Source organism: Rhinopithecus roxellana, chromosome 5 (genome assembly GCF_007565055.1).
Source record: "Rhinopithecus roxellana isolate Shanxi Qingling chromosome 5, ASM756505v1, whole genome shotgun sequence".
In the NCBI taxonomy this organism is placed as follows: domain Eukaryota; kingdom Metazoa; phylum Chordata; class Mammalia; order Primates; family Cercopithecidae; genus Rhinopithecus; species Rhinopithecus roxellana.
In genome coordinates this window covers 150,189,509-150,212,899 of record NC_044553.1, presented here as the reverse complement: position 1 = coordinate 150,212,899, position 23,391 = coordinate 150,189,509, and the positions used below count along the sequence as shown (strand labels likewise).

At 36.7% G+C, this 23,391-nt stretch overlaps 1 protein-coding gene and 1 non-coding gene across 2 annotated transcripts in view; both read left to right on the top strand.

The window, feature by feature from the left end:
• Positions 1-23,391, top strand: part of CATSPERB (cation channel sperm associated auxiliary subunit beta) — a 151,576-nt gene that overhangs the window by 5,487 nt on the left and 122,698 nt on the right. Inside the window, exons 3-6 of the mRNA XM_010358596.2 lie at positions 4,132-4,220; positions 6,112-6,252; positions 9,504-9,564; positions 20,728-20,823. Coding sequence (XP_010356898.2) covers positions 4,132-4,220; positions 6,112-6,252; positions 9,504-9,564; positions 20,728-20,823 — 387 coding nt within the window. The remainder of the gene's footprint in view (positions 1-4,131; positions 4,221-6,111; positions 6,253-9,503; positions 9,565-20,727; positions 20,824-23,391) is intronic.
• On the top strand, positions 13,819-14,042 carry LOC115898086. Its single transcript, XR_004057838.1, has one exon. It is a non-coding gene; the product is annotated as a small nucleolar RNA U3 (small nucleolar RNA).

Below are 23,391 nucleotides of genomic sequence, written 5' to 3'. Positions count from 1 at the left end.
CCTCCGGGTTTAAGCAGTTCTCTGCCTCAGCCTCCCGAGTACCTGGGATTACAGATGCACACCACCATGCCCGGCTAATTTTTGTATTTTTAGTAGAGATGGGTTTCACCCATCTTGGCCAGGCTGGTCTTGAACTCCTGCCCTCGTCATTCACCTGCCTTGGCCTCCCAAAGTGCTGAGATTACAGGCGTGAGCCAGCGCACCTGGCCAATGGCATGAGATTTTATCACACTACTCAGAACAGTGCACAATGTAAAACTTATAAATTGCTTATTTCTGAAAGTTTCCACTTTATGTTTTTGGACTATGATTGGCTACAGGTAACTGAAACTGTGGAAAGTGAAATCACAGAAAAAGGGGGACTGTTGTGGTTGTATAACTGTGAATAGGGCAATGAATGAATTCATAAATGGCATTTTTTTCTATACATTTGTCCCACAGTGGATTTTTATTGTAGTCAGAGCAGGCATTTCATTGGTGGTTACACTTGTATGGTTTCCCTTTATATCATGATTCTTGTTAAAGAAGTCACATACTGTTGAAAATATAACTTCTCTGGCACATCTTTCCTTTAGAAGCTTGCAAAAGAGTAATTTTCTGTATTTTATTATTGTAACAGAATCTAGCAAACTCTATAATCTGAGAATTTCTAGGCAAAGGGGTCCGTGGAGGGAAAGTTAGAAAACTTGGAAATTGTTTCTCTATCTCTCCTCACAGTATCTCTGCCTCTGTTTTTGCCATCCAAGCCCAAAAGATTCTGTTGATATGAGTACATAATTCACAAAATGATACCAAAGTGCAGAGGACAAATCAAGTAGTTGCAATGAGACGAGTGTTAGAAAAAACTCTTTGGCCAGGTGCAGTGGCTCACACCTGTAATCCCAGCACTTTGGGAGGCCGAGACAGGAGGATACCTTGAGCCCAGAAGTTGGAGACCAGCCTGGGCAACATGGCAAAACCTTTTCTCTATAAAAAATACAAAATTTAGCCAGGTGTGGTGGTGCCCACCTGCAGTCCCAGCTACTCAGGAAGCTGAGGTGGGAGGATTGCTTGAGCCCCAGGAGGCAGAAGTTGCAGTGAGCCAAGACCACTCCACTACACTCCAGCCTGTGTGACAGAGCAAGACCCTATATCAAACAAACAAACAAACAAAAACAATTTCTATTTGAACTGGATCTTAAAATGTATTAAAATTTGAGGCAGAGAATGGAAGTAGAGAGAACCCCATGCATTTCAGAGGTGATGGATGAGGTTGTGTGCAGGGGAGACTGACAAAATGGATTTAACTATTGAAAGAGTGTGTAGGGGGATAAAGAGAGGATGGCCCTTAGAGCCAGAAACAACTTGGTTCCAGTCTGGCCCACTGTTGTTAGTTATATGAACTTTGAGCTTGATATCCTCTTCTTTAAAGAGGAGACAGTAATATATATGGCCCAAGGTATTGTGGGAATTTCATAAAATAACATCTAAATCCAGCTCAACCCATTTGAGCTTTAATGGCTCAAAGTATGTTATTCAAAGGAGTTAGTTTCCTTCTGTTTAGCCTCTCACCATTTAAGGAGTTTAATTCATGAGGTAAGGGTGTGTCAGTGAAGATTTTTAAACAGAGAAGTGATTTGGACTTCACAATCAAATTATAGCTTTAAAAAATGGGTCTGATAGCATTGTCAAGTATGGACAAAGTGATTGTGTAAGTTGAAAGTACTTTGAAAACTGTTTAACATTATAACCTCCAGAAATATTTGTATACTTTGCATATTTGTGATATTTGTAAAGATATGTTTACTTATAGAATTTCAATAAGCGCATCGCAATCATTACATTATACAAACAGAATGAGTAGCATTCAATTATAAATTAAATTTATTTTCACCTCCTATTTAAATCCAATCTTTGGCATGGTTCTTCCTCTGTCACTGGATGAATATTTGGGCCAGAACCAAGATTTTTTGGGTTACAATTGGATGATTCACACAGTTCTCCTAGAACGATAAACTCTGGGGAATATGAGGGACAGGAGAAATGGATCAGGGAGGGGCTGAGAAACTACCTGTTGGGCACTGTGCTCACTACCTGGGAGACAGATTCATTTGTACTCCAAAACTTAGTATACAAAATATACTTTTGTAACAAATCTGCACATGTTCCCCTTGAGCCAAAATCAGTTCTCTGAGCATTTGAAATTTTAAAACACTTTTGCATTGTAATTGTTGTAATTAAAATATCCAAGCCCATGTACAAGTCAAATTTAACTCTTATTTTATAATTGAAGTTTCTTCCCTGTTTCCTGTCTGGGCCTGTGCTGGTGGGAAGCCTATAGGTGAGGAAGAAAGGCTAAGATCAACTTTCCCTTCTCTCCACCTAGTGTTTAGATTCCTTTTCATTGTCTCACCAACTTTAGGTTTTGACCCTTCCTGCTCCAGCATTGTAGAAAGGGAGGGAGATGTGGGAGGGAATAGCACAGTTCTGCCCTAACTGGTTCTGAGGGGACCATCTGACATTTGCACTTTCAAGTTCCAGCAGATGTGTAAAGCTGACCCTTGATCTGTGGGCACTTGAATGAGTCCTTCATAGCCCCTTCCCCTCCCTCACATTACCGGGAATCTCTTATCCGCAGTTCTTCTAACAAAGGCAAAAACTTCTTCATTCCCACTGGTCACTTATTTCTTTGTCTATGCCTTCAAATACTTTTTGCTGACAGCCAGTTGCCGCTCAGAGAGACCTTTGAGGACAGGAACCTAGATGACCCTAAGTTAGTATTTTTTCACCAGTGACCTATATCTGGATCACAGGAAGCATTCATCCATCTTTTGCCCCAGTAAATTTTGGTTGTGCAGGACTCTTAATGAAATGGGAGAGTTCCCTGGCCCCTCTTGCAGGACATACAGGGGTGTGGCTGTTCTGGCACTCAAACCCCTTATGGGATGGGGACCATGCAGATGGGCAAGTGCAGAAGCCGGACGAGCATGCCTGGGCTCTGGCTCCATGGCAGCATCCACGGGTGGGAGCAAGCCTGTGACTCCTGAAGCCCAAGTGGGTGTGTGTTACAGTGTGCCCTCTTAGCCTTGCTGTCCATGGGCCGTTTAAGTGTTAACCAGCTCAGTGCCTTCTTGGTACCCAGGTTCTTGTCTGACATCCAGGAATAATCAGTTTGCGCATGGACTTGAAGGATGAATGCAGGGGTTTTATTGAATGTCCTGAGGTGGCTGTCAGCAGGATAGATGGCGAGCTAGAAGGGGAATGGTGTGGGAAGATGATCTTCCCCTGGATTTGGGCCTCTCCGACCATCCCCAGCAGAACTCGTCTTGGCATTTAGACGCTCCTTCTCTTCTCTTTGCTATTCTTCTGCTCTTCTGTTCATCTCCTTGCTTGTCTACTTGTCTGCTCTGAGGCCTGGGGTCTGGGATTTATATGGGTATAGGATAGGGGGCGTGGTGGGCTGATAGGCAACTTTTGGACATGAAAACAGAAATGCCTGTTTTCATTAGGGCTGTGGGTTTCCAGGCTTGAGGATGGGGCCTTTGCCTCTTCTACCCAGTATTTCTGTCTCCTGTCTGTATCGTTAACATACCCATCTCTTTCTCAACAAACCATATCCTGTTCTGTCCACCAAATCATCTCTTACCTTCTAGATTTTCTAAGTAGGAGTCTGAGTTTGCGCCCCAAACTGCAGGGATACATGTTACTTTTTTAGTGTGCCCATCAGACCATCTTGCCTCAGACACAAGGTAAATAAGTAGAAGGGGTCCTCCTCCCAACATCTTCATTCAGTACCTCTCTATCAAAACACAAATTCTCCCTGCAGTCACCAATTCTGGATCCTTCTATACCCTCCAGGTGAGGCGCTGAAGTGTCAAGAACTGGTTTTTGTCTACCTCTAAAACTTTTGTGTCATGGTCTAGCATGAGTTATATTAGTGCTTCAGCCAAACCTTCCCTTTTTAAACATGCCTGATAGCGTATGTGTAAAAAGAAAAACAAGGGGGAAATTTTGAATTTTACCTAAAGTGAATTTAAAATGTACAATTATAATTCTTATTCCTTAAAAATATTTTGTCATTTTTAGAAACATGGTACTTTTTATGGACAGTCTTCTATCAGTGATCTAATATATATATATTTTATTATTTAGGTGATACAGAGAAACGCTTTGCATGTTCTAGCAAAGGGTTCCCTCAAGAGACTGAAATAATCAAGTTATTTCTTTTCTCAGGAAACTTGGTAAGGTCCGCTGATAGCATGTGTTATAACCCTTCACGTTCCTTTAAAGTCCATGTGTAAAACCAATAGCACTGTATTCCTTCCAAATACCCTCTACAACATTCAGATTTGGGGAGGAAAATTCTATATAAATAATAATTTTTTCTGTCTTTGCTAGTGTATGTCTACTTGGAGCAGGTAAAATACTTCACTACTTCACTTAGCCATAGAGTATCCTGGGTGTTTTTGCTTTTATTCTTTCTTTTTTAAAATGATGCCTCCTCCCTCCACTTTTTAGTGGAGTTGATTTGGCCTTTTGAAGTCTGACAGATGTAGCCTATTAGAGAAGGAAAGCTACCTCACATGACCTTGAAAATCTGTCTTGCCTTTCTATAACAAGTACCACACTGAAGTTGTCATTTTGGGTAAGGAATGATATGATCCTTTGATTCAAAGAATGGGAGACTTTTTAAAAACACACACAACAGAGTAAAATAAAGCATGCTATCAAGATCATGCAGCAAATACAAAAATATACGTTAATAAAAAATGCACAGATTGTCTAAAAATCTATGATAAATATAATAAAAACAAAGAAAAAGACTCCATGAGAACAAATTTATTCCTAAGCCTGCTTTGACTTAGGCCACAATTTCCTCTTGATATGCTTAAGTATGTATTTAAACTTTACATATACAACTATTGAGAAGTGTATGCTCTCTGAGCCAAAAATGCATTTCTGATTTGTTGTTATATGTTATGGAAAAAGAATGGGCTTCGGAAGAAAATGGACTTTCATAGCTGGGGTCCAGTCTTGGTTCTGCCATTTGTGGTCTGTGTGTCCTGGGGCAGGTTACCTAAACTCTCTGACCCTCAGTTCTTCTTCTAAAATGGGAATTATAACCTACTTTTTGGATAGTTGTAGTACAGTAGTTCTAGCAGCAGTAGTATTAGAAGTGATAGCTAACATTTATAAAGTGTCTATGTGTATCAGGCATTTTAAAAAAAATGTTTAATATTCATTATGACATTTAATCTACACATTTAATCTTATTTGAGGAAAGTACTATTGTTTCTTTTTTTGCTAATAGCCCTGTTAAAAATTGTACTGCCTTCCCAAACTCCTGCACTGTCAACCTCCCTTCCCTGCTTCGTTCTTATAATGTATTCTATATTCATTTCATTTTTTCTATCTTTTCCTTCATTCTCTACCAATCCATCCACCAATCTCTCCATCCAGTTTGTCTCCCTGCCAATCTCCATTAGAATGTTAATTCCACAGGGGCAAAGGGTTCTGTCTGTTTTATTCACATCTGCATTCCCAGCACCATTCATAGGAAGGGCTCAATAGATGTTTTTGGAATGAATGTATTTCCCCATTTTTTAGATTAGGGAAACTAAAACTCAGATAAGGAACTTGCGCAAAGCTATCTTAAGTACTAGGAGAACTAATTGAAATAAAGCTCTTGGTATCTGTCTCTTGTTAGTTTTCAGTAAAATTCACCATTCCTGATGGCTACATTTTCATATACCTTCTCAAAACTAGGAAATATCCAATAAAGATGCAGTAAAATGAGGTTTGCTTTATACAGTTGCTTCTTTTTTATTTAGACACAAAATAACAATTTTAATAAAATTAGAACTTCTATTTGTGATAACATATTGCTTTGAGTCTATGTTTACTACATGTAATAATAATGACCATTTCTATGATAGAAAAGATTATTATAAAGATGAAACCTTTATGATGCCAGCATAATAGGTTACTGAGTTCTGAAAGTGTAATTTTATAAATAGATTTTTTTTTCTAACTAGAAACTGGAATTACTAATCACTTTTAGATCAACTAACTTGTGTCTCTGCAGCAAGTGGTTATTAGTTGTTGTTTTTTTTTTCTTGCTCTTTCCTAAAGAAAATCCAGTGTTTCTTCCAAACTGAAAATGAAATTGCATCAAAAGGAATGCTAAGTGTGTTCACATCAGGAGGACTGGCTCCCAGCTTGGGAATCATTAATAGTACATATAATGGCATCTTCCACTTCAATTTAACGTTGGTAATTACATTTTATCTTATTCTGTGATATGTTATTAACAAGAAGCATACTCTTCCTTATAGGATGTATTTTTTAAAAATAGGTAGCTGAGTAATATTACATCTATGTATGTGTTAAGCCCAATGATAGTGTTACATTTTTTGCTTTAAACAGTCATATATTTTTAAATAAATTAAAGAAGAAGAAATACTTATTTGTACCCTTTACCTACATGTTTATTATTTATACTGTTCCTCATTCTTTCCTGTAGATATAAGTTGCCATCTGATGTCAATTTCTTTTAGCATTTCTTACAGTGCAGAACTGCTGGCAAATAATTCTCTGGGTTTTTTTCCTCCTAAAAATGTCTTTATTTCACCTCTTTTTTGGCAACAACTTTATTAAGATATAATTCCACACAATTCACTCATTTAAAATGTGCACTTAAATGGTTTTTAGTATGTTCATAGAGTTGTGCAACCATCACTACTAATTCCAGAATACCTTAGTCACTCCAAAAGTGATGAAAGTGAGAGTCTATAACTATTAGCAGTCACTCCCAATCCCCCCTCCACTCCCCAGCCCTAGACAACCACTAATCTTTCTGTTTCGATAGATTTTCTAACTCTGAACATTTTATGTAAATGAAGCATATATATGTAGTGTTCATGACTGGCTTCTTTCAATTAGAATATGTTTCAGCTAGCATAATATGGTCAAATAATATCACATTGTATAAATACCACATTTTGTTTATCCATTTATCAGTTGATGAACTTTTGGGCTGTTGCCACTTTTTGGCTCTTACGAGTAGTGCTGCTGTGAATATTTGTGTGAAAATTTTTCTGTGGAAATGTGTTTTCATTTTTCTTAGCTACATGGCGAGGGATGGAATTATTGGATCATATGATAACTCCATGTTTGACCTTTTGAGGAAATGCCAGACTGTTTTCTAAAGTGGTTGTACTGTTTTACATTCTCACCAGCAGCTTGTTAGAATTCCAATTTCTTTTCTTTCTTTCTTTTTGTTTAGAGACAGGGTCTTGCTGTATTGCCCAGGCTGGATTTCCTGGGCTAAAGTGCCCAGAAATTCTGCCTAAACCTTCTGAGTAGCCAGGACTACAAGTGCAATACCACCACACCTGGGTTAGGGTTCCCATTTCTCCACATCCTCACCAATGCTAGTTTTTATTTGTCTTTTTAAAAATAACCATCCTAGTAGGTATAAAGTGCTATCTCATTATAATTTTGATTTTAATTTCCCTAATGACTAATGATGTTGAGTATCTTTTTGTGTACTTAGTAGGCCCTTGAATATGTTCTTTGGGGAAATATCTATTCAAATTATTTGCTGAGTTTTAGTTGGGGTATTTGTCTTTTTGATTTGTAAAAGTTCTGTATAAATTCTAGATACAAGTCTCTTATCAGACATATGATTTGCAAATATTTTCTCTCATTCTATGCATTGTCTTTTCACTTTCTTGATAGTGTCCTTTGATACACAAAAGTTTTTCTTAATGAAGTCTGCTGTATCTATTTTTTCTCTTGTTGCTCGTGCTTTTGGTGTCATGTGTAGAAAACCATTGCCTGACTCAAGGTTATGAAATTTTACCCCACATGTTTTCTTCTAGGAGGTTGATAATTTACCTTTTACATTTAGATCTTGGATCCATTTTGAGTTCATTTTTGTATTTGATGTGAGATAGGGGTCCTTACTCATTCTTTGGCATATGGATATCCAGCTGTCCTAGCATGACTTGTAGAAAAGACTATTATTCTTCTTCTATTGAATTGTTTTGGCACTTTTGTTGAAAATAAGTTGACCATAAATGGGACAGTTTATTTCTAGATTCTCTATTTTATTGCATTATCCACATGTCTATCTTTATACTGGTATCATATTGTTTTGATATTGTTGCTTTGTACTACAGTTTGAAATCAGGAAGCATCAATCTTCTAACTTTGTTCTTCTTTTTCAAGATTATTTGTGCTAGTCTGAGTTACCATATGAATTTTAGGATAAGCTTGCCAATTTCTATAAAGTAGCCATCTGGGATTCTGATAAGGACTGTACTGAATCCATACATATATTTGGGTAGTATTGCCATTTTACTAATATTAAGTCTTCCAATCTATGAACATGGATGTCTCTCCATTTATTTAGATCTTTAATTTCTTTCAACAATGTTTTATGTTTTCAGAATATAAGTTTTACACTTCTTTTGCTAAATTTATTTTTAATATTTTATTCTTTTTTACGTTGTAAAGGGAATTGCTTTCTTAATCTTATTTTCAGATTGTTCACTGCAAGTACATAGAAATATAATAATTGATTTTTATATGTTGATCTAGTATCCTGCAGCCTTGCTAAACTTGTCTGTAAGATCTAATAGGTTTTTAGCGGTCAACTGAAATTTTGAAGCATAGTTTTGTCAAATATAAAATTTCTGGTTGACTTCACTTTCTTTCAGCATTTTGAAAATTTTATTCTAATGTCATCAGACACCTTTGCTTCTGAATGAGAAATCAGCTGTTAATTTTATGATTGTCTCCTGTATGTAATATGTTATTTTTCTCTGGATGCTTTTAAGATTTTTCTCTTTGGATTTACCCAAGTAAGGTTCCCTGGGCTTCTTGAATTGTAAGTTTAGCAAATTTGGAACGTTTCCGGCCATTATTTCTTCAAAAATGAATTGTACCACAGGTCTCTAATATCTTACCTGTGATTTTGGCAGCTGAAATTGCTACTCAATTCTTTTAGCTTGCACTGCTAGTTTTTTCAAACTGGTCTTCTGGGGGTGTCCTTTGCATGTTTATTGCCCAAGAATTTGGTCACAGTTTATATTTAAATCTCAGAGATTACCGTTCTTGCAGTTTCCTTATTCCTGGAATTTTCCTCTTAATATCCCAAATGCTCTGTCAACTTCAAGCTCTGTCTCTGACATGTCATGCCAGTAAGTACTTCAACTTTGTGCTACCGAAGCTTGGCTGTATAGAGTTCCACTGCGTGGCTATATTATACACAACTGATGAATATTTTCATTATTTCCAATGTTCAGCCATTACAGTGATGCAAAATTATTCTTGAACACATTTTATTTCACACATATGTGAGCATAATGTAGGAAAAATTCCTAACAGTGAAATTTCTAGGTAAAAGGTATATGCATTGGATGTTTTTGTTTAATTCTCTTTTAAAAAGCTAGCGTAGAATGTGACATGTTGTTATTAATGTTGTAAAACATTGTTTTCTGATGTCTTCTTTATTCAAGTTCAGTGATCGGATTTTCTGGTTGGTTGATATTCCTAGAGAAAACATCACACAAAACACAGGTAAGAGTGATCTGAGTTAATTCTTTTACCCCCGGGTCTGGATTTATCAAATAAAAAGAACAAAAAGAATTTATTATCTTAAAAATGATTTGTTGTCTCATGTAAATCTCCCATGTGATATTTGGGACATACTTACTAAAAATTATCTGTGGTTTATCTGAATTTTAAATTTAACTGGGATACTGTATTTTATCTGACAGTCCTATTATAGGTAGATTGTTTTGACATATACAACGTTTATGTTATCCTTTATTTAAAATAAACTCATTTCTTAGAACTTGGAAATTGTAGTATTAATATGGGTACTAATTTATTTTACTGAAGATGAATCATTAATTTTAATATGTTATAAGCTGTACATATGATGTATTATTTTATTATGGAATCTACTATTAAGTATTTTGTGGCAGTGTAGCATCATATGCTACTGTATATACCTAGGTGAAAAGAGGAGAAAAGTCGAATTCCAGGAACTGTGAGTATTGATCTAGTGAACTAACCTAGTAGATCTCTAGGCATGAGACACATTCCCAGAGGTTAAAAATGGTGGAAGGTTTGTTGTTTTAATATGATAGGTACATTAAACAAAACCAACTTGACTCCACTTAAGGAAAAAGAAGAAATTTATTTTAGTCATAGACCCCAAAGACAAAAATGTGCCATCTTATAAGAAGGAATTAGAAATAAGAAATGGAAAACCATCAAGAACTGAGGGAATACTTTCACCCTGTTTGTCTGTCTTATCTGTATTTTCTATAAATTTACATTTATTTTTCTTTTTTGTAGACAGGCTTTCTAAAGTGGCCTCATTACAGTTGAATTTTATGTATCTTTCTTATGGGTCAGCCCAATTCCAAATTCCCAGGACAGTATCTGCAGTTGACTCATTGTTGATCCAGCATCTACCTGTGTACCAAGCAAATATGGATTGGGAGAGTGGGATGGGGGAAACATACAGGCCAACCCCTCCTGGTACTGAAGTAAAGGACATTCCAAACTGTGTCCTATAGAATGAAAGCAAGGCAAGGTGAGGGTAAGTTAGAGATGACGGAAAAGATTCTATAAATAAAAATGTGTCAAAGGTAAAGGTCTGCAATAGATGCTCCAGTGCCATAACATCTGGCATAGATTGTGTCACTATCTTTACCCTTTACTCAAATTTTTTTCAAATTAATTTTCTTATTGGAGCTATGTGTGATTTTTAAAGGAATTTATCTTGAAAATTGTACTCTTATTTTTGATGTAGCCTAACTCTTATTAATATAATGATAGAGTGTTATTCCAGAAGCTTAGCACAATATTGACATTCATTTGACCATCGAAGAAGTGAAGATCACATGTTATTTTTACTTCTACTCTTTATTTACAAACTTTAATTTTAGAAAAGCATTGATTCTAAAGTCACCCAGACAGGAACAAAGATGATATGAGAACTTAAGGATTTTAGAAAAAGACAAAATTAGCTCTTCCTCTCCTGATACAACTCCCTGGACTGAGTAAAAAGAAATATCGTTGTGCTAGTACTGTAATAGGAGAGGCTGGTTTATGTAGATAGTAATATGCTAAAAATCAGAGAAAAAATGTTCAGAGGTAAGGAGATCATATTCATTTACTTTTTTCTCTTTAATCACCTTATTTACTGCTATGGCATGAATTTGAGTATTATGAGTATATGTAAAATCTTGGGAATATATTTGAGTGTATGTAAAATCTTGGAAAAGTAGGTTAGGCAACATCAACAACAAAGGTAGTAAAATAGTCATTGTAGTGGCAGTAGAAATAGCAGGCAGCATTTATTGAATTCTTATTATATGTCAGCACTGCTCTAAACGCTCTACGTTAGTTCATTTATTCCTAACTATGTGGTAGATACTGTTAGTATCTTCATTTTCAGATGATTTAACTGAGGCCCATGGAGTTGTATAGAAATTTAGAGATAACTAGGTGGTGAAAGCAGTTTGAAGTATGAACTACAAACTGTTGTTGAAAGTAAACAGCACCTCCTTGATTTACACTACATGATTTGCTCCTTTTCTTTTCATTTTAAAATAAGGTATAATTTGCATTCTATGAAACATATCCTTTTTGGTGTCCAGTTCTATGGGTTTTGATAAATGTTTACAATTGCGTAATCACTGCAGTGAAGACATACACAGTTGCCTCAGGCAATAAAATCACTCCACCCATAATTAACCCCTCTCCATCTCCCAGGCCCTGGCAACCACTGTTTTGTTCTCTGTTCCTGTTGTTTTGTCTATTCCAGGGGCATATAAATGGAATCATAAACTATACAGCCTTTGAATCTGGCTTCTTTCACTTAGCTAATTCATTGGAGATTTGTCTATGTTATAGTTTCTCTAGTGTTCTCATTGGGTAGTATTTTTTGGTGTGAATAGTTAATTTTGTTGAAGGGCATTTGGGCGTTTCCAGTTTTTGACAATTATGAATAAAGGTACTGCAAACAATCTCATACATTTTTTTGTGTGAACATACATTTTTGTTGCATTTAGCTAATACCAAGTAGTAGGATTACTGTGTTGTATGGTAAGTGTAACCTTAACTTTATAAGAAAAACTGTCAAACGATTTCCCAGACTGGCTTTATCATTTTGCGTTCTGACCACCAGGTGATCTGCATACATCCCAGAATGTAGTATATGTGTGTATGTGTGTATGCTTGTAAATATGTATGGGTAGACATAGTTTTAAAATTTTTAGCCATTCTAAAAAAAGCGTAGTGGCATTTAATTGTGTGTTTTTTTTGTTTGTTTGTTTGTTTGGGGTTTTCTGAGACGAAATCTCGCTCTGTCACCCAGGCTGAAGTGCAGTGGCGCCATCTCGGCTCACTGCAGCCTCCGCCTCCTGGATTCAAGTGATTCTCCTGCCTCAGCCTCCTGAATAGCCAGGATTATAGATATGCACCACTAGGCCCGGCTAATTTTTTGTATTTTTAGTAGAAACAGGTTTCCGCCATGTTGACCAGGCTGGTCTCAGGTGATCCACCAACCTCGGCCTCCCAAAGTGCTGGGATTACAGGCGTGAGCCACCGTGCCCGGTCTAATTGTGGTTTTCATTTGCATTTTTCTAACAGCGGACATTGAGCATCTTGTTTTTGTGCTTATTTGCCATTTGGTTTAGTATCTGTTCAAATGTTTTACAAGTTTATTATATATTCTGGATACGGGTGTTACTAGATATGATTTGCAGATATTTTCTCCCCGTCTGGGGCTTGTCTTTTCATCTCTTAAGAGTATCTCTTGAAGATCAGAATTTTCAATTTTGCTAAAGGCTAATTTATCACCTTTTTATTTTATGGATGGTACTTTTGACATCACAGCTAAGAAATCTTTGCCTAACCTAAGTTCACAAAGATATTCTCCTACATTTGCTTCTAGAAGTTTACACTTTTAGCTTTTGTATTTAGGTCTATGATTTATTTCGAGTTAATTTTTGTAAGTTATATGGGCCAATGTTAATTTTTTGGAATTTGGATATCTAATTATTCCAGTACCATTGTTGTGAAAACTTTTTATCTCCATTGAATTGCTATTTCTGGACTGTATCCTTTCACCAATACCACACTGTCTTGATTATTTTAGCTTTATAATAGGTCTTATAAGTAATGTTAGTCCTTCAATGTTGATCTTCTTTTTCAAAATTGTTTTGGTTATTATAGTTCTTTTGCCTTTCTATGTAAATTTTAGAATCAACTTGTTTACTTCTACAAAAATCCTGCAGTGATTTTTAATTTTGTATTGCATTGAATCTATAGATCAGTTTAGGGAGAGTCAATTTTTTTTTTTTTTTTTTTTTGAGATGGAGTCTTGCTCTTATTGCCCAGGCTGGAGGGCAGTGGCATGATCTTGGCTCACCACAACCTCCACCTCCCAAGTTCAAGCGATTCTCCTGCCTCAGCCTCCCTGGTAGCTGGGATTACAGGCGCCTACCACCATGCCTGGCTAATTTTTTTTGTATTTTTAGTAGAGATGGGGTTTCGCCATGTTGGCCAGGCTGGTCTCGAACTCCTAACCTCAGGTGATCCACCCACCTTGGCCTCCCAAAGTGCTAGGATTACAGGCATGAACCACCTTGCCTGGCCCAGAGAGTCAATATCTTAATAGTAATGAGTCTTCCAAGCCATGGAGACACTATATCTCTCCATTTGTTTATGTCTTTTTAAAAATTTATTTCATCCAGGTTTTGTGGCTTTCAGCTTAGAGAACTTGCATATTTAAAAAAAAAAAAAAAGTATACCAAAATTATTCTTTCAGGAATCATCTCTATAGTCTGTTACTTTGTTACTAGAGAAGCTTCTGTGAATGTGTAGAGCACTGGAAACTACAAGGTGAAGGTTCAGCATTCTCTCCTAAGCGTGAAGCTGGCACCTGGTGTTGGTTGGCTGCAACTGCCATTTGCCATTGATGATCATTCTTCCCTTCTTGTGGTAGAGGAAGAGGGAGAGAATGCAGTTTGAGTGGTTTCTGTTTTTTTGTTTTTTGTTTTCTAAAGGCGCGGTGGCTCAGGCCTGTAATCCCAGCACTTTGGGAGGCCGAGGCGGGCAGATCACCTGAGGTCAGGGGTTCAAAACCAGCCTAACCTACATGGCGAAACCCTGTTTCTACTAAAAATACAAAAATTAGCCTGGCGCAGTGGAGGGCACCTATAATCCCAGCTACTCAAGAGACTGAGGCAGTACAATTGCTTGAACCCAGGAGGCAGAGGTTGCAGTGAGTCGAGATTGCACCATTGCACTCCAGCCTAGGTGATAGAGAGAGACTCCGTCTCAGAAAAAAGAAAAGTAGTTTATGGTTTCAGTGTTATTGTAAGTGGTACTTTTTACTATGTTGATTTCCAATTGTTCATTGTTCGTATGTAGAAAAATGATTGAGTTCTGTTTATTGATCTTGTATAATGCAATCTTGTTAAATTCACTTATTGGTTCTAATAGCTTTTAATATATTCTTTGGGATTTTCTACATGGATAATTACTCATTTAGGAATGGAGATAATTTTATTTCTTCTCTTCCAATATGTATTCATTTTGTTTCTTTTTCTTTTTTTTTTTTTTTTTTTTTGTTGTTTTTTTGGGTTTTTTTTTTTTTTTTTTTTTTTTTGCCTTATTGTACTGGTAGGACCTCTAGTATGATTCCGGTATGAAAGGAATAGTAAGAGAGGACATCCTTGCCTTGTTTCCAGTTTTAGAGAAAAAACATTTGTATTTTACATAGGCACCCTTCATCAGGTTGAAGAAATTTCCTTCGTTACAAGTTTGCTGAGTTTTTATTATTGGTGTCAAATCTTGTTAAATGATTTTTTGCATCTATTGAGATGATTATAAGGATTTTCTTATAATTGTCTGTTGATATGATAAATTACATTGATTCATTTTTGAATTTTGAACCAGTCTTGGAATCCTAGGACAAACAACACTTGGTCGTGATGTATTATCTTATTTATATATTCCTGGATTCATTTGGCTACTAGGTTTCCTAGGTTATCAGTCTGGAGATTTCTTTTCTTTTCTTGTAATGTTTTTATCTCATTTTGGTATTTGAGTAAGGTTGTCATTACAAAATGAGTTTGGATGAGTTCCCTGCTTTTCTATATTCTGGACGAGTTTTTGTAGAATTGGTGTCACCTTTTCATTAAATGTTTGGTGGTATTAACCAGTGAAGATATCTGGACTTGGAGTTTTCTTTGTGGAAGGATTTTAAATACACATTCATTGTCCCTTAATAGATTTAGGAATATTCAAGTTTTCTGTCTCTCCTTAAGTGAGCTTTGGCAGTTTGTGTCTTTCAAAGAAAGTGTTCATTTCATCTAAGTTGTTGAATCTATGGACACAGAGTTGTTTGTGATATTCCCTTCTTATCCTTAGAATATCTATAGTGTCTGTAGTGGTGTTCCCTATTTTATCTCTAACATGAGTTATTTGTATTTTTTAAATTATTAGTCTTGCAGAGATTCATCAGTTTTTATGTTTCAAAGAGACATCTTTTGATTTCATTATTTCATTAATTGTGTATTTTTTTTCTGTTCCTAATTTCATCAATTGCCATTCTTTATCTTATCGTTCTACTTGCACTGGATTTAATTTGCTTCTTTTTTTTTTTTTTTCTAGTTTGTTAGGAATCTTTAGATCAGGGGTCAGCAAACTACTGACCCCTGATCCTGCCTACTGCCTATTTTTGTAAATAAAATTTTATTGGAGCACAATCATGCTCATTTATTTATGTGTCTTCTGTGGCTGCTTTTATGCTACAGTGGTATAGTTGAAGTGGTGTAACAGATATCATACGACATATAAGGCCCCAAATATTTACTATCTGACCCTTTACAAACTCTTTACTATCTTCCAAAGCCTGCTTCATATATAGCAGATCTTTGAATAACCTCATTTCATTCAACATCATTTCATTATAATATTGATAAGGAAAGAAAGTCAATTCCTGGCCAGGACCACTGTCTGTGTGGAGTGCTCATGTTCTCCCCATGTCTGCGTAGGTTTTCTCTAAGTACTCTAGTTTCCTAGCACAGCCAAAGATGTGCATGTTGGGTTAATTGGTGTGTCTAAATTGTCCCCGTATGACTGAGCTTGAGTGTGTGTGTAAGTGCACCTTGTGATGAAATGGCGTTCAATCTAGGGTTGGTTCCTGCCTTGTTCCTGAGCTGCTGGAGTAGGCTCCCGTGATTCTGAACTGAAATAAGCAGGCTAGAAAATGGATGAATGAATGAATAATTACAAATTATTATAAAGTAAAAATTTATAAAGTATACGATAATCATACAAACAAATGCATGACAGTAAATGATGCAATACAAAAGCCCACAGTTAGCCTGCCATGTTTGTGATTTTTTTTTAACTGCATGTGGTAGAGGATGCTCCTTACAGTTTTCCTTTGCAAACATTTATTCCTTGATTTAATCCACCACCACTATGACCACCATTACTTACGGATTCACCAAACATTGGGTAAATAATTATCTTACTTGTTTTTACTAATCTTTTTAAAATCTATGCATAGCTCACATTTATTTTAGTGTTTAATATTAAAATAATTTGGGATCTTTATTTAGAAGTTCGGTGATGTTTTTGTGACCAGGCATATGCCGTAGAAACTTAACTCTTGTTTATATCAATTTGCCTGTGGTAAAATTGGTTCTATTATACATTGTTTTGCCTAAAGTCCTAGTTTCCAAGAACATATTGATGATGTTAGGTGAGAACTTACTGTAATTAATTTGAGATTTCTTTTTTCTAATGCAAGTATTTTACTGCTATATATTTCTCTATAAGTATTGCTTTATCTGCATCCAATAAATTGTGATGTTGTATTTTCATTTTCTTTCAATTAAAAATATTTTCTAATTCCCCACAGCACTTTCTCTTTGATATATGGTTTTTTAGAAGTGTGTTGTAAAATGTTCAAATATTGGGGAATTTTTCAGATGTCTTTCTGTTACTGATTTTTCTAGCTTATTCCATTATGTTTAGAGGGTGTATTTCATGTGATAGCAATTTAATTTATTAAAATGTGTTTTATGGCTTATTTAGTAAATGTCCCATGTACTCTTGACATAACTTTTGATTTATGTATTTTGAAGCTCTGTTGTTAAGCATGTCTACACTAAGGGTTGTCATGCCTTTATCATATGTATTGTCCCTCTTTATTCCTGATATTGCATTGGTCTGAACTCTCCTTCGTCAGATATTGATATGGCTGCTACAACTTTCTTTTGATTAGTGTCATATTTCTTCATCCTTTCACCTTTTTTTCAAGACAACTTTTGGAACACTTTCATCAACAGAATGGAAGTACACAAATGAATCTTAAAACCAACTGGGTGCAGTGGCTCACACCTATAATCCCAACACTTTGGGAGGCCAAGGCCGGCAGATCACTTGAGGTCAGCAGTTCGAGACCAGCCTGGCCAACATGGTGAAAACCTGTCTCTACTAAAAATACAAAAATTAGCTGGGTGTGGTGGCACATGCCTGTAATCCCAGCTACTTGGGAGGCTGAGGCAGGAGGGTCACTTGAACCCAGGAAGTGGTGGTTGCAGTGAGCTGAGATGGCACCACTGCACTCCAGCCTGGGAGACAGAGACTCTGTCTCAAAAAATAAATAAAATAAAACGAGTGCATCAATGAGTAAGATCTAACACAAAAGTACCCATACCTCATGACGAAAATATAATCAGGTGGAGGAAGACAAAAGTCTAAGAGAGTGGAGGAGATATGCATATGAGGAAGGAAGGACCCTGGGACTGAATTATCAGATGGACTCAGCTGATGTCTTTAAGTTTCACATACCCTGAGCCCCTAATCAGTGGTTTGAGACAAGCATTATATTTGGTCACAGTGGGTATATGCTATGTCCAGAATGGGAAGAAAGTTCAGAATCCTGTGGAGACTGTAGGCATTTAACTCTATAATAATGAGGTGGAGGGTATGAGGATGCTAGAGCTCTAGGGAAGCTCTTTCTTTGTGTCACTAACCACACTGCAGCAAGATATGGTAAAAAATTATTCAAGTTACTAGTTTAATGGAAGAGTCAGAGTGGCTACAGGAAAGGCTCCATGAAAACATCCAACTGGCATGGAGGAAATAAACATTCAGCCACTAGAGTAGTTATAGTGCCACGCTCAAGAGTGGGTAGACGAAAGGTGTTCTCTCTGATTGACTTACAAAAAACAATCTTTCTTCACATAGAGTACTAGAAGGTTCTATCAGTACTGACCTTTTCCTGTTTAGTCTTATATTTTGAAGCATCTCTGGGTTTACTGCTAGGATCATATCAATCATCAGCTTCAGGTGTAGTTTTGTAATGGTGCCAAGTAGAGTTCTTAAAAACTGGAAGTCTCTCAAATGATTCACTTAAAACAGCCTTTAAATAAGTGACAGCATCAATACCCATTTATTCCATCACATAGTATTAGATCTCCTTAAAAAATATAGCACTCAGATGAAAAAAATGGTGACTTTTAACTGAATCCAGCCAAAGGGACAACTCTTATAGGCTATAGCTATGTCTATTAGAATTTGAATACACATAGTTTTAAAAAGATGCATATTCAAAGTGAGTCACCACCACCTCGGTCACTTATGTTAATGAATAAATCTTTTAACCCAAATAACAAGGGTTTTAACAGCCAAATATCTCTATTTTCTGTCTTCATGGAGTGCTACTGTTGTTCTCACTGAGTTCTTGAATTGCATGTATAACAGATGTATAGGCATATAAACTACTTGAATAGGTTTGTCTGGAGCTTTGGCACTGACCTCTTCAACTTCCACCTCTGGAGCTACCAGCTAATACTATTCACACAGCCACTTGGCTGTTTCATATACATTGTTCACTACATCAGCCACATTACAGGTGAGATCACTATTTCTTCTGGTTTAGAATGAGCAGGGATAGTGTCACCATCAAACAGAATTACGTGCTAGTTAATAAGCATGTGGGAAGAAATGGAGTTGGGATAAAACCATTCTGGAAGATACTGGCAATACTACTAATAAAAGACTCAAACACATAATTTTTCTTGTATTCAATCACTCCATGTACCACTATAGTATTTTGAAGCTCTGTTGTTAAGCATGTTTTTTCTGACTTTCATCAGTACTTATTGAAAGTTATCTAAGACCTGTGGATCTTCAGATCTTCAGGGCTCTTATTTTTAAATTCTTTTTTTTTTTTTTTTTTTTTTTTGAGATGAAATCTCGCTTTGTCACCCAGCCTGGAGTGCAGTGACTCACCCGGCTCATTGCAAGCTCCACCTCCTGGGTTCATGCCATTCTCCCACCTCAGCCTCCTGAGTAGCTGGGACTACAGGCACCCGCCACCATGCCCGGTTAATTTTTTTTTTTTTTTTTTTTTGTATTTTTAGTAGAGACGGGGTTTCACCATGCTAGCCAGGATAGTCTCAATCTCCTGACCTCATGCTCTGCCCACCTTGGCCTCCCAAAGTGCTGGGATAACAGGCATGAGCCACCGTGCCTGGCCCTTATTTTTATATTCTAAAACTTCAAGAAAGTTCTGCATATACCAACTTTGAACCAATCCCATTGAAGGCCTGTTAAACCACTTACCCAGCAGAAAATTGGCTTCATTCACTGTGTTAGCTGGTAGCACAGGAATCTCCCTTTGTAAAATCATATATGATGTTCTCTCAAGCCATTATCTCTCCCAAAGTCCAGGAACTTCTTGATGGAGAATGATGACAGCAAGAGGCACAGATAGCAATTGATGTACTTGGGCACTGGCTGCTTTAGTAGCCACCAGTGTAGCCATAGCCTTGTCATGACAGTGCACAGACCTGCCTAGATGCCTGGGTGGACACGGGGGTCTATGCAGCCAGACCATTTGGACTAGGCGTGTTCTTCATGAGTGAACCCCTGTTTCAGTTTCAACCTCAGCCTTGGCCCATGGGTACAGCCACTTCAGCAGCTCCCAGGCTAAAGCTACTGCTCTTGGCTTCCCCAGGCCCTATCCATTCTTTTACTTTTAACTTATTTATGCTTTTACATTTAAAATAAGTTTGTTATAAATAACATATAGTTTAATTTTGATTTTTACATCTAATCTGTCGAATCTATTCTTTTAGATGATATTTTAGACCACTTACATTTAATGTAATTGTTGATACAGCTAGTTATATTAAAATCTACCACCTTGCATGTTGTTTCTATTTGTTCAATCTCCTGTTTTGGTTTTCTCCTCTTTTTCTGTCTTCATTCATATTCATTCTTTTCTATGATTCCATTTTATATCCACTATGGGCTTATTAGTTATACCTTAAAAGCTTTTTTTGTTGTTCACCTTAGGGTTTATATGATGCATTTTAATTAATCATGGTCTGCTTCACAAGAAGAGTCATAATTTGCTTTTTATCAACCCCCTACAGCTCTAGGAGAACAATTATGACCTAAATATTAGTATCTAGATTCATTGCTATGATGGTAATATCACTTCATAATTCTTTTTTCATTATTTTATGAGCAAAATGTTTATAGGGAAAACATGAAATTTGACATATAAATGCCAACAAAATGGTTGGAAAGGGAAAGGCTATCATTGTTGGTAATGTTCACATATCCTTAAATTTCACCAACACGACATATGAAAACATAGTTGATTATTTGCCTTTTGTTTTCAAACAGATATTGCAGCTGTAGAAGAATGGTTGGTAAGGATCACTTTACATCATGGACTAAATATTTATGCTACTGAAGGAACTCTATTGGATCGTATACGAGGTAAATGCCAACAGACAGAAGTAAAATGGAATTCATATATTGTTTCAACAAACTTTGACGTCTGCTATATGACAGATTCTGAGGTCCTAGAGATTAAAAAAAGAAAAAAAAGAGAGAGAGTCATGACCCTTGAGACACTCACAATCTGATAGGACAAATAATTAAATACATGTGGGTAAATTATTAACAGAGATCTGCAAAGAGTGCTATAGAAATATGGAAATACAGGCTGGGCAGGGTGGCTCATGCCTGTAATCCCAGCACTTTGGGAGGCCAAGGTGGGCAGATCACTTGAGGCCAGGAGTTTGAGACCGGCCTGGCCACCATGGTGAAACTCCATCTCTACTAAAAAAAAAAAAAAAGTACAAAAGTTAACCAGGTGTGATGATGCACACCTGTAGTCCTAGCTACTTGGGAGACTGAGGCAGGAGAATCGCTTGAACCCAGGAGGCAGAGGTTGCAGTGAGCCAAGATTGCACCAGTGTATTCCAGCCTGGGCAACAGAGTGAGACTGTGTCTCAAAAAAAAAAAAAAAAGGAAATACATATTTTACTGTGGCCATATTGAGGGTCATTATAAACAATGGCATATGAAGTTGATTATATTTACTTATTCCAAAAAAGTATGTAGTTTTAGGTAGCTTCCAAAATTTAAAAAAAAAAAAAAAAAAAACAGTGTTACTAATTGTCCAATAGTAATTGCAATACTGTTTTTGGGACTCTGATAGTTTGATATCCTATGCTACTTTTTAAGTACTGAAATATCAATGTAAAATTGTTATATCAATTTTTAAAAGATCTGAAATCTGAATCATTTACAAATTGAGATGCACCTAAAATATTACATACTGTATTAAAATGCTAACTTACATTTGTTTAGAATGTACTGAGGTATAATTGCAGCAAAAAGCTTCACAAATTGGTAGATCTTTGAAAGCGCCAGATGCGGAGATGAGATTGATCTGTTTGAAGAACTGAAAGGAGATTAGTGTTGCTGAAGCATAGTAAATGACAGAGTGGTGGATCATGAGTTTGGAGAAGCTGGCAGGGATCTTGGTAAAAAGTGTGGACTTTATTGTAATTATGATTTAGAGCCATTGGGATATTTTAAGCAGAGAAGTAATAAATTCTGATTTATCTTTTATAATGAAAAGATCATTTTGGCTGCTGTGTAGAGAATAACTCTTGAGGAAGGATAGCAAGAATGGAATAAAGGAAATTGGTAGCAGTTTTTACAGTAGTCCCCTTGAGAAGGTCTGGAGTAGATGGACAGTAGCATTAGCAGTGGAGGTGGTGAGCAGAGCCTTCAGAATACATTTTGAAAGTAGAGCTGCTATGGCTTCTTGGTGGACTAAGGTGGGGGAAAACAGAAGTAACAAGGATGATGCCTGGATTTCTTACTCAAACATTCAAGTAGAGGATGTTATCATTCACCAAAATGCTGAAGACAGGAGGAGCAGACACTGGGAAATAGGAATCAAGAGTTAAAGCTAGAGTTAGAAATCTTTATTCACTACTGAACTCAAAAGAGAGTGTAAAACCTTGTCTCTATTTCTTTATATCCAATCCACACCCCAAACCACTCATTTATTTCCATCTCCTCCACGCTTCTCAAACTGCTGCTAATCACAGTCACCAGCAACCCTCATATTGGTCACTTTTCTGTCCCCTTTTTGGCTTCTTAGTAGCTGTCAAAACTTTTAATCACTTCTTTGTTCTTAAAATGCTTAAGCTATACTACCTGACTTCAGGAGCTTGTATATAAGTAGGGGGGCATTGTCAGCTCAGTGATGTCCAGTGGTAGGCTGAAATCTCCCTGACCTGGGTGTGAATGGTCTGCAAACACATACTACACCCTTTGCCCCACATTTCTGTGAATTCTGGAATGACTTCCTAGTGAATTAGTGTAGTTAGAGATTGTGTCTCTTTCCCTTCTTGGCTGTCCCTGTGCTGCACTATGTCTACCTGATGAAAAGTTAGCTTCTTGCTTTGCACAAAGTGAAAAAAATATCACATAAAGTCTTTGGGTTTGTAGCAGATTTTGTTGAAAGGTGGGGAGACAGAGGAGAATGTAAATAGCTAAATAACTGGTTATTAGTTATCTCTGCTCTTAAAAGTGCTTTGACTATTTTTGAAATTCAGATAGCAGTAGTCTTTCAAATTGCCCTGGCTTACTTTTTGTACTCTTTTTTTTTTTTTTTTTCTCATTTTTTTCCAAAAGAAAAAATACCCTCCCTTTTTTTAATGCATGAAAATTCGACTTTAGCTCCAATCCTTCGCATATCCAAAAGTAATATTTTAAGTTTTAAAATTTGTGAAGCCTTGTCTGATGATGTTCTCTCAAAAGGCTCATTGTCTACCCTGGTCTGGTGAGGAAGAGTGTAACCTGATTCTTCTAGTTAAACAGTGAGTGCAGAGTCCTATTGGAGCACCTGGGAGGAGAGCCTCACTCATTCTAGGGCATCGTGGAAGGCTTCCCAAAGAGGAAGACATTCACATCGAGGACTGAAAAATAGGGTTGTGAGAAAAACAGACATTTAAAGCCCCATGAACTAGAGCCTCTAGTAGG